Here is a 12,700-nt window from a genome sequence, read left to right on the forward strand (position 1 = left end):
ATAGATGCAGAAGTGATGAGGAGGATGGAAAGATTCTAACCACAATTTTAAACCAAATGTCAAATTCGATCGTTAAAAATAATTAGCGATGTCCAAGTTTAATTTGTATCAATGATGATTAAACATTTTAAACATATTTTGTGACGAAAAAGTGAAAACTCTTTATTTCGTTTTCTTTTTTCAACGCTGTTAATCATTTATCGCCCGTCATAACTTCGTTGTTCTCAATTAATTTAGAATTTTTGCCAATTAATGCAATTAAATTCATTTATGATAATGATAATTGCCACAATTTCTATCATTAATGTTACATCTTGTAAATACAGAGGATTAATGAGGGTTAGATTGCCAACGCGTGTATTACTGTCTTGCCACTCGTGTAAGCCAATTTCAGTTTGAATATTTTGGATTAATTGCGTGCAGCTTTGGCTTCACTCAGGAGCGGATCTTGGTTTCTCCGGGCCTAGGGTTTATTAAAGTCCAATAGGGCCCCATTTTTACCCGACCTAACCTAACCTATTAACTATTTTTTACTATACGATAAGTGCTCATTGTCAATGAAAAAGTATTAAACATTTATGCTAATAATTCAATTTTTGTGCGCCCAGGGCTTAAGCCCTATTAGTCCCTATGTAGATCCGCCCCAGGCTTCACCCATTCTACACGTTGGACACGCTCGAGGACTATTGAGGAAGTCCGTGGGTGTTCCGGATGATGTGAGTTCTCCGAGGAATTGGCAGAAATCTACTAGTTTGCGAATCCTCCAATGTCGATTTTGCTTGGGACCTTCTGTATTTCGGCTGAAACCTGTCAATGGAAGCCACCGTGTAAATATGTAAACGTGGCGCTTGTTTCATAGAACAAGTTGATTGATTGTATAAAGTATATGAGGATATTTCTGACGAAACTGGATTTGTTCCATTAATAAAAATTTGGCAGAATCATCCATCAGACTGTTGATGTTATTAAGAAATGTCTAATTTGAATGTGTGAGAGTACAGGGGGGCGATTAACAACGCGCTCCCTATCGGAACTCGAAGTCCGCTGGCGTTGTCTAAGGATGGCTATATCGAGTGAAAGTGAAGATCAAGATCGTGTGATCTCCATCACGTCAGGATGCTGACACCAGTTAAACGATTATTTCGCGGTTTAACTCGCGATTTAATTACTATTGCTATTTCTAAAAGGAGGGCTAAATTATTTCGAGTGGGGAGTGCGTAGGCAAGTGATAGGATGTCTGGCCATTTACAAATCAAAGACACTCAGTTAACAAAGGAATAACAACATTTAATAATACAAAATAAAATAAAAGCAGTTTACAAACGGACTATTCCAAACTTAAATCTATCTTAACTATCCTGTCCCTGATATGAGAGAGAGAGAGAGTTTACAAATCTGATATATTACCTCATTTATAATGTGATTGATAACAATTCTGCACTTTGGGCGCAAGTTCTTTCCAAAAAAGTATGGCACAAGTTTACATTATGGAAGATACGACGGTGTGCGCGGATTTTGGTGCGTATCCCTCTTTTATACGTTTTTTTCCTTCAATGGATGTTAAAAGGTCATCTGACAGAGTATCGTGATGAATCTTTTTGCTTTTAGTCGTGGGAGATAAAGATCTCTCTCGGGAACTGACTGTCATCGCAGGAAACATTTGTTTCTTGTTCTCTTTGAATTTTAGCTTTGATAAAAATATCCAAAACCTGCTTGTTTTTTGCTGGTTTATTATGTAAATTTTCAGTGTTAGGTTTTTTTCAGTTAGTCAGTCTTGTCTTAGTTTAGGTCTAAGTTATATACTTCTCTTTTTGTAGTTAATTAGGTCTTTGGTGTTTAGTTTCCTCTATAATTTTGGTTTTTCTCAGTCAACCAGTTTTCGAGTTTTTCGGGTTTTCTCGTTTTATTGCATTGCAGAATTTTTTGGTTTTTTATGTTCTTCAGCCTTTTCGGCTGTAAGTTCAAAGTTATGCCTTACTAGGCCAGTTTCAACTTCCTAGCCGTTTTCATAACTTTTTCGGTATTAGTTAGTATTTTGGCTTTTTCCTGGTTTCTGTTTTTTTGTAGTTAGTTTTCCCTTTGTAATTCGTTCCCTTATTAGGTACTTTGTTCCCCCTGTTAGTTTTTGTCTTTCTAGGCCACCCCATTTTCGTGTTTTAGGTTATACTTTTTTCAGTATTTTGGTTTTCAGTTCTGTTCTTTTCCTTGGTTTTAAGTTATAAGTTATTAGTTTTAAGGTAGTTTAAATAGTATAAGGGTCATTCTAGATGGCGTGTCCATCTACTTCTGGAAACACTGGGGCCGAGAGCTCCATGCTCGGATGTCTCGTCCGTCTGCGAAAAACTTAGGGAAATCCTGGACGTTGTTCTAGTTAACTGTCCAGAAGAATGCAGCTCTGCTGTTTGCAAAGAACACATAATCAAAATTCGTGAAGCCGCTGACGATCTGTTTTTTTTAGTGGACAAGACTATCTGTGCATCGGCTCACCGTCCCAATAATGATGTCAACATGTCAAACAGTTTAATCAGTGAAGCGGTTTCCAAATCTATAGCAGATAGTGCTAGTCGCATTCAACAAGAGGTTTCCGAGATGTTGGATCATTAATATCAGTAGATAGCAAAATAAATAAAATCTTGGACACTGCACAAACCACTATTCTTACAAGTTTACCGACCTCCTCTTACGCTGGTATCGTTGCTAGGGCTAACACAACAAACACGAAAGTTATATAAAACAACCACATTCCACTGCTGACACTGACGCTGTTCTTGTGTTTCCAAAAGACATTTATGAACATTAACCAGGACGAAATTAGAAATACACTCACGACAAACATAAAACCGAGCCAGCTAGGAATTTCTGTAAAAGCTCTACGAAAAATTAGGAACAATGGAGTTTGAATTCAACTAAATACAAAAAGTGACAGCGACAAAATGGTGGCTTCCATTAACTCAGTAAAAGCATTAACGGATAGTTTAGATATCAAATACTCAGCAGCCAAACAACCGAAGGTTATTCTGTTAAATGTCCCGGGCGACACTGTCACTAGCGACTTCATTGAAGAACTATACAACCAGAATACTGCAATAAATACTACACATACTCTTCAGGAATTCAAAGACTCTTGCAGTGTTCATTCCAAGATAAACCGCAACACGACAGACACTTGTAGATTACATGTCCTTCAGGTTACTTCTAGTATTAGGAACACGCTAATGCAACAGCAGTATGTTAGTGTGCAATGGGCAACGATAGCAGCAGACGATTACATCCCTCTCACACGCTGTTACAAATGCTGTGGTCACGGCTATCTAGCTAGTAAATGCACACTAAAACAACATTGTAGTCACTGCATGGGCAACCATAGCTACAAGGTTTGCCGCATCCACAGTCAGGAACTGTACTGTGTAAATTGTGCAAAGGCCAATAACACTCTACCAGAGGGAAGCAAATATAAGACCGCGCATAACGCATTCGCTCAACAGTACTCCATAACCAAATGCAAGAAAACACAAGCTGCCAGTGGGGTCAGCTATGAATAATACACCCCTTCACAATATGAACACAGGCAGCTATAAAATCATACAGATTAATGCACAGATTTGCAAACCGGCCTGCTCCCTCCTCATTCACACTTCCAGCATACATGATACAGACATCATCATGATCTAAGAGCCTACACTATTAACAACGTGATAGTCAGGTTCAATGACTGGAAAGTCTATCCAGCTCAGGACCCTGGCTATCGCATCAAGGCTAGTATTATCATCAGGAACAAAAACATTACCGCCTGCCTTGTCTCCCAACACACCACAGAATACACTACCACCGTCTGTGTTACAGACAATAACACTCGTCTTTATAAAGGTTCTGTCTACATTCCAGACAACGCTAACATTGAGACAGCCATAGAAGACATTCATAACCTCCTGAACTGATACAAAGATAAAACTATCCTAATAGGAGGTGACTTCAATGCCAAGTCTGTGATCTGGCATAATCCAAAAGATGGCCCTAGGGGTAACATAGTTAACGAAACCATGGTCCAACAGAGTCTTACTCACTTGAACACAAGCACCCTTCTGACCTACTCCTTTACCACGGGGAAAAGTTAGATCGACCTAACGTTAGGAAACAGTCACATCACACCTAGGGTTGACCACTGTTACAGAAACCGCTCAATCAACCAAAGACTTCAGGCCTATCAGCCGTTACCTATTTTGGGAAAAATTCTGGATAGACTAGTGATTAACAGAATCTTAACTCATCTCAGGAGAAAAAAGGCCCTTAGCCAGGACCAACATGGCTTCACTCCAGGCAAATCCACAATAACAGCAATTAACAGTATTATGGATTACATAAATAGAGCTAAAAAGAAATGCCAGGCACACCCTTCATGTATCAATTGATTTTAGAGGGGTGTTCAACAACTTGTGGTTGCCTGCCATATTATAGCAACTCCAACTTATTTTATTTAATTAAAAGCTTCATGACCGATAGGAAAGTGGGCTTCTATAATAACAATATCAGTTATACACGTCAAGCCACATTGGGTTGCCCTCAGGGCCCTGGGTTGTGGACAATTGTCCACCATGACCTACTCACCACTCTCAATAATTCTGAAGGAAATCATCTACTACAGTGCTACGCCGATGACACGGTTGTATTAGTATCAGATAAGAATTGTGACAATCTTCCTACACTCTGTAATGAATTGCTGACAAAGATCTCAAATTGGAGTAAGAAAGTTAAACTGCCCATAAATCAATGAAAATGCTCGTATATAATATTTTCTAGAAAGACCCCATTGCAACGCAGCCGCGCATTAAAATTGATGGTGTCCGGATATCTAGAGTCTCTGAAATCTTGTATTTGGAGTTAAACTACAACAACAACTGCAGTGGACAGGTCATATAGAAATGGCTGTAGCAAAAACAGTTAAGATATCGAATGCATTTATCAGTATTGCTAAAAACACTTGGGGAATTGGCAGTAGAGCAGCCAAACTGATTTATCTTGGGGTAATTGATCCCATCATTCTTTATGCTGCTCCTATCTGGGCAAAGGCCTGTTCAAGAATTAACATTCAAAAGAAATTATTTGAAGCTCAAAGGGTGGTGGCCCTTAGAATTTGCACCCATTTCTGCTTTATTTGTCTAGCAGGATTGATACCCATTCACATCAAGGTCGGAATGGTAGCTAGTAACTGGAAATTTAGTAACCTGTTTGATAATGAAAATCCTCTGAACAACAACAACAAAAATATCTCAGATTTTCCCTTTCAAAGAAGATATTTTTAAGTTTGGTATAGAACAAACAAATGTCGACTTAAGTGTGGAGCAGGACTATCCCCAACTAGATAGCATCGCTTCGAGTCAAGACCAAAACAATGATATCTCAATTTATACAGACGGGTCGAAGCAAGAAAACTACGTGGGCTGCGCTTTCATTTTATATCACCACCGAAATGGTTCGTCTCACAGATCGGCCTATAAACAAAGTCCTCATTGTTCGGTGCAGCAGGCAGAAATTCTGGCATAGCCAAAGCTATTGAACGTGTCTACTTAAATCTTATAATTATCTAAAATATACAGTATTTTAAGAGGAATATTTTGTTTTACCAGAATGCGTTGAGACATTTTTAAAAAGTAAATTACAGTTTATAAGTTCAATTAAAATCGTTATTAATTGTTTTCCTGTTGCAATTATTTATTCTTACGGACAGGAAAAGGTGACATTATCTATCAGTAGACGAATTAAATAAAATATTTAAAATTTTGTTAACGGTTCCTTAAAATATTTTTATAAATGATCGAATTTAATTAGAATTAATAATGATTAACGAGCAAATAATCTTTAAACATAATTTTAAAAAGTAGTAGCGGGCAGAGGTGCATTATCCTATGCGCAAAAAGAGCAATCGCCTGGGCCCCGCACCAATCTTTTATAAGAAAATATTTCCCTCCGAGAAAAATGTCTGAAGTCAACACTGTACTGTGCATTAGGAGTGGCGCTTCAGTCGGTTCCCAGTGAGCCACGGTGGTATTGAATTTTGAAGCAGAACTTTTGCCACAGCCTTTTGTCTCTTTGTGTGTATCACACAAAGATGTACGTAACTGTCATCTATTTGTTCTTTTTCAACATTTTTCAGAGTTTTGTACTTTTTATGTTTTTTTAAATTCCTTTTATTCATTACAGCGCAAAATAAAATGACCAAAAGAAGCGCAGAAAGTGATAGTAGGCGTGAATTTAATAAACAGTGGGAAAATGAGTTATTATTTATAGCAAAGTCATGGGAAAAACCGTTTTGCATTGTTTGTGGAAGTACTTGTTCACATGATAGAAGTCATGATCTTAATAGACACTATAAAACGCAGCATCGGACTTACGTAGAAGAAAAAATGAAGTTTGTTCTTGGGTCTGAGCTGCAAAAAAATATGTGACCAAGAGAAAGGAATAAATCAGAAGACAAAAAAATATATTTGTTAAAGTAAGTTGTGAAGACTTAGCAATGACAAAAGCGTCGTAGGAAATTGCTTTAGCGTTGACGAAAAAACTTTTTTCTGATGGAGAATAAATTGTCTCCAAATATTTGCGCGCCTTCTTGATAATAAAGGTATCGAAAGGAAAGAGGACGAAATTGCTATAGCGAGGCAGACAGTTATGAGACGTATCCAGGAACTCTCTCGGGATGTGTCCCAGCAATTGGAAAACCTTGCTCATTCTCGTACTTTCTTTTCTCTAGCTTTGGATGAATCAACGGACATATCCGATGTTGCGCGGTTAAACATTTTTATAAGAGGAATTAATGATAATTTTAATATCTTTGAAGAACTTGCCAGTCTGGAGTCATTGCGTGGTAAAACAAGAGAATCGGACATATTTGAAAAAGTAAAATCGTGCCTAGAAAATCTAAAATTAGATTGTGGCAAACTCATTGGTGTGTGTACTGACGAAGAGCCATCAATGACAGGTAAAGTCAATGGCACTGTAACTTTGCTCGAAAATTTTTGAAATCGTCCTATACTAAAATATCATTGCATTATACACCGAGAGGCACTGTGTGCCAAAACCTTTAAATTTGCAACGTGTTACGCTATCGGTTGTGAAATGTGTGAATAAAATTAGAGCGAGAGCATTAATTTAATTAAACAGACGAGAATTCGGAGAATATTGCGAATTGTTAGATTTGGAATATGATCTTAACCTTCATTGCGAGGCTTTCTAGACAGCAGTCTGAGTAGCTTTTGGAAATTAAAAAAAGGTGTTTCTAGTTTTTTAGAACAGGAAAATGAAATACCCGATGAATGAACCCTATTACTATAAGGTCTCGTTTTATGCGGTGGATACGTTCTACAGAAAACCGCATATAAAAAATTCGCATAAAAAAAGACTTTACTTGCCTTGAAAAAAGTAGGGATAGGTTCCGTAATTTTCTAAAATCGCATAAAACCAAAACAACGCATAAAACCAAAACAACTACTTATTATAAAAATTAACAAAACACCGCTAAAATAAAATTTAATTTCAAAACAATTACAGTTTATACCTTTCAATGCGAAACTCAGAATGATGTAATAGCGACTTGTCGATGGTATCATGTACAAGGGGAATCCCCGAATTGCAAAAGCTCACTCTAAAAACAAATCACTGACATCTGGATGTGAAGAGTTAATTAAAACCCCTTTAGTTCCTCGCCTGAGTTAACTCGGGCAGGTTACATAGCGTTACATAAAACACGGTCCTTAAAGCCATTTTTGAAATTTTTTTTTGAATTTTTGGAATGTTTTTTAAGTCTCCAAATTTTTTAAAAATATTTAAAAATATACGGCCAGCTAGTGTTCACCCTACTTTAAACCCTTGTCCTCCCGCGATGTCTATGAGAATGCCCCGGGAAATCCAACTCCAGCTGTGTTCAAAGTCATCCAGATGTGTAAACAATGACTCATCGGTGTTAAATTTCACAGAAGGGCGAGACAAAGGAAATTAAACTTTGAAGCTTTTTCTTCAAAATTAACGCATTTCTTTCGTTTTTTTCAGTTTTAAGTATTTTTTATGTTTAATTACATTTATATTACAAATTGCTAGGAACTACAGCGATTAAGGTAGATCTAGCTGTCCTTTACATCCATAAACGTTATATGTCAGTGGAACAAATGGAGCGTTCCACAATTTTTGGAGACTGTCTATAGGCGGGCTTTCTAAACAAGCCTGTATGTATGTTTGTCCAAGAAATTTTTGGATGAAATACAAACCGCACAACTTCAAAATCGCATAAAAATAATCCGCATAAAAAGAGACCTTACAGTATTTGAAAACAACTGGCTATTTGATTTGGCATGTTTAGTTCATATTACTAGCTATCTCGATGATCTAAATTTAAAACTACGAGGCGCGAATAAATTATTTCTTGGCTTAGTAAATAGCATCAGTTCACTTGAAATGAAATTAAAACCGTTCGTCTCTCGGTTAGAAAATGAGGATTTGAGTCAATTTCCATGCTCGAAAAAGCGGAGTGAATGTGCTGAAAATAATGGCAATTTGATCAAATATATTGAAAAAATCAAGAAATTGCGAAGGACACTTGAAAGTCGTTTTCGTGATTTTGCTAAAGAAAAAACTGCATTCTCGCCTTTATAAACCCATTTTCACTTAGTGAACAAAACGTAATGCGGATGCCTAGTAACGTACAAATGGAACTGATTGATTTAAAAACAAATTCATTCTTAAAAATAAAATTTCACGAGCTTTTTCCAGATCATGATCAAAATGCTTCCGACGTAATTAATTTCTGGTGTTCATTACCATTCGAACATTTCCCAGAGCTAAGAAAATTTACAAAAAATTATATAGGCTCTATGTCGCTTTGGAAGGACATACAGATGTCAATGAAATTGATTAAAAGCGAAACGAGGTCGCGAATAACCGATTCCAATTTGAAGAATTCTCCGCTGCTCTCAGTAACAAATTTAACGCCAAACATTAAAAGACTAGCGAAATCCAAACAGGCTCAAAAGTTTCATTAATGGTAAGTAATGCTTATGTGCTGTAATAGATATTGTTTTACATACAATAATTAATTTAAAAAGTTAATTATATCTATAAACATACTTCTATTAAAAAGGTTATTAAACATACGCCGGGGCCAGGACTCCTTCTAGCCAGCAGAGAGAACAGACAAATCCAAGTTCCGAGCTGATCTGGCTCTCAGTGCCAACAACTTTGGTGGAGCTATCTTCACCAAACGAGACTCTGGCAGCTATAGCACCATCATCGAGCGATCACCCTCTCGTACAGATCATTCCTGACTATTGTAGATTGCTGCTTCATTAAACTGACGTAAATTAATTAATTTAACTGCGTGATTAAGTTATTCTTTTTTCCTCCTCTAAGCGAAGCAGATTCTATCCTTATCTCTACTTACCAACCCCTAACCACGAACGTAAGACGGTATAAAAAGTGCTCGAGTTATATGGCGCATCCGAACTCGTTTGTCAAAAAAGTGGCGCATGGTACGCGAAAGGTTGGCCACCTCGCTGTGCATAATGCCTTCTAATTCAAATTTGTCTGATTATTTCATAATCTTTAAGATTGCTTTTTATTAATTAATAAGGAAATATTATGTATAGTAGGAACTCGATTATCCGAATTGGCATTAAAAACTCTAGAACGTGTAGTATTATACATATCAGAGAGTATAATACACAGAGACCGAAATTACTACTACGTCATCTGTCGATTGTAGGTCCACGAAACTTGGTCGTATACGTAACCTTTTGTTACAATTTGAGTAAATTTACTTTTAAGTACTGTACAGTAATTGCATTACAGTATTTATGGTTCACGAAACTTTAAACGTACTGTACAGTGCTCGGTACATCCAAAACTTAGTGTCATCAAGATCGGATTATCGAGTTTTTACTGTATTTCATTTGCTGCAAAAAAAAAAATGGTTAAAGGGACAGGCTCTAACCTGGCCCATTCGAGCTCTCAACGGCCCTGCTGGACACGAAGAAAGTGTAGTGTAGTATTAAACGTCATAAATGCCACGTGGCATGCCACTTTATTTGGCATATTTTACAAATATCGTGCTACCTAGTCTTGTGCCGAGATGACACGAGTTTTAAAAATTAAAAGTTAGCAGTGTAAAGAAAGATCTGAAATTTTTAATTTTAATAGATACAAAAAGCAGTCAAATAGGTAGACTGACTAATAGAAATGTAAGTTTTCATATTGCCACACTCAATAACCTAATTTTAATTTTAAGCAATACGTTTCCTTTTTAACCCGTTGCGTACAAAGACATTTTTTATATTAATGTAATTAAACATAAAAAATACTTAAAAATACATAAAACTGAAAAAAAACGAAAGAAATTTTGAAGAAAAAGCTTCAAATTTTATTTTCCTTTGTCTCGCCTTTCTGTGAAATTTGACACTGATGAGTCATTGTTTAAACAGCTGGATGACCTTGAACACAGCTGGAGTTGGATTTCCCCGGACATCCTCATAGAAGTCTCGGGAGGCGATTGGCCGTAAATTTTTAAATATTTTTAAAAAATTAAAATTTTTATTGCGATTTCCAAACCCCCCGACTTAATTAAACTTACATATAATAAAATCTATTAATTAAAAAAATTAAAAAACTATCAGAGGTCGTTTTTGACATCAGAAACTAGCTCTAAATAATTTTACCGAAGGAAAATCCGTGCATTACAACTTTATAACGATTAATTAAATTTGATTTAATTAATATACTTGGAATGTAATTAAGTATAATAATAATAATGATCTAAAACAATTAAGCTTTCCTCACGATATAAATAGGAAATACTTTCCCGTTATTGGAAAAAGAGGAAAGTCGCACATAACGAAGCTTCTTCACTTCTAAAATGGAATACATACAACAACTTCCATCGGGTCCATTGGACGAATATAGAAATAAGGCAACGTTCGACTGGAGAAAAATGAAAGTATTAATGGAAGGAGAGGATTTCCTACGTGTAAAAGTAAGGCATTTAAAAAAAATTGACAAAGATACTCGAAAACCAGTCCTAAGTTACTGTTATCGATAGAAACAGCGAGTGAAATTACACGTAAATTTTTGAAACTTTTATGGAATTTCTTACTCTTTTAGATGCGGGAAACTGTAATGTAATTCCTGAAATTAATTTAATTAATTAAAATATCGCGTCTCGAGATAATTTCTAATTGTTCTTTCACTCGTTACTGACTATAAAGCTCGACATCATTAACACTGGCGTCTAAGTACAGAACGATTCCGAGCCGTAGTTCTGTATTTTACCACGAGATGTGGCTAATTCGTGACGTCAAGAGGCTGACAAGCGTAATTCTTGGTGTAAATACACCAGAGTCAGAATTAATTTATTACGAACAAAATTCGCTACCGATCATTCGTTGAACGTCAAATTTGTCTTTTGTCTAATGTTCAATTTTATATTATAAGCTCATTATTGTTCATTATTTTTATCAAAACATTTAAAATTATACACTATAACTTTTATAAAAGTTATTCTACAGAATACGTAGACTTTCGTTCTTAAATTCTTTTAATCTCAAGATTTCCCTGCTGAATTTTCAATCTCTTACTCGAAATTTTTTTTTTTTGTGCTATTTAATAAAATTATTCATCGCTTTTTAGAAGTAATTTAACCGTTTTATATTAGAAAATTTACAATATATTATTTTACAATGAACGTTTAACTTGGAAATGTTCCACAAAACCAAACTCAATTTTCTGCGTAGGCATCCTTATTTGGTTTTCACCAGATTTTAAAAAACCCAACCCTAGCGAATACCAAGAGTTAAGTGCATCTTGTATAATTCGAGTGATAGTTTAAATCCATCGTCAGTAAAATATTAGTGAACTTTTTGTAGCCCGATTTAACACATCCGCAATGATTTATTCGAACGTTTGTTTTAAAAAAATGCTATTCGTAAGAAAGATGTTTTCTTTACGAAATAGATTTATTGAAAATTATACATTTGCAACATTTTCATACGCACAATCTGTTATCGAATGTTTTCCTTTTGTAAGTACATTTCTGAATCGAGCGTAGTCGCCATCCCGTGTGCCAGAGCCGCAAGAGTAGAATTTATAAATTCCATGAATTTTTAGACAGTTAACTTTAGTTGGTTCTCCACTTATCTGTGGCTTTCCATTGGTAGAAATCTGTCAAATACAGCGCGTAATATTTTTATTTATGACCGAATGAGCTGTTAATATTCACGAAAACAATTATTTTAAGATATATTAATTAAATACAGCGCTTTTAAAATTTCGGAAGAGAATTTACTTACCCTTCATAGTTTTGAATTGCAGTTTCTCGATTTCGCAGGCAAATCCGTGTACAGGTACAGCACTTTCTCCAAATGTTCGCGTAATCGAACGAAAGTAGAATATAGACTTTTCCTCCACCGGCATTTGCTTATCTTCTAAACCTACACGCTTGTTAGTAAGATTTCCTTTTGAGGAGAAGCGCTTATCGCCATAACAACGAGTATTTTCTAATATATCCGACGCAATATTTTCCGTAACGATTTCTTAGCCACGTAGCGGGAATACTTCGCAACCAATTATCGATGATAAAGTGTTGTTTTAAAGCCGAAATATCGACAAAAAATTCCAAGCACACCTTACAGTACTACGTATACGCTATATGAACCTCGCGACACTAGCG

At 35.9% G+C, this 12,700-nt stretch overlaps 1 protein-coding gene across 1 annotated transcript in view; it reads left to right on the forward strand.

Moving 5' to 3' along the window:
• The first annotated feature begins 4,919 nt into the window (after positions 1 to 4,919).
• LOC111641582 (peroxisomal acyl-coenzyme A oxidase 3-like) overlaps positions 4,920 to 12,700 on the forward strand; it is a 91,242-nt gene continuing 83,461 nt past the window's right edge. Inside the window, exons 1-3 of the mRNA XM_023387761.1 lie at positions 4,920 to 5,195; positions 5,272 to 5,393; positions 10,885 to 11,008. Coding sequence (XP_023243529.1) covers positions 4,920 to 5,195; positions 5,272 to 5,393; positions 10,885 to 11,008 — 522 coding nt within the window. The remainder of the gene's footprint in view (positions 5,196 to 5,271; positions 5,394 to 10,884; positions 11,009 to 12,700) is intronic.

The sequence above is a fragment of the Centruroides sculpturatus genome, unplaced genomic scaffold, assembly GCF_000671375.1.
Source record: "Centruroides sculpturatus isolate CEXI.00-Female unplaced genomic scaffold, Cexi_2.0 scaffold1381, whole genome shotgun sequence".
Lineage (NCBI taxonomy): Eukaryota > Metazoa > Arthropoda > Arachnida > Scorpiones > Buthidae > Centruroides > Centruroides sculpturatus.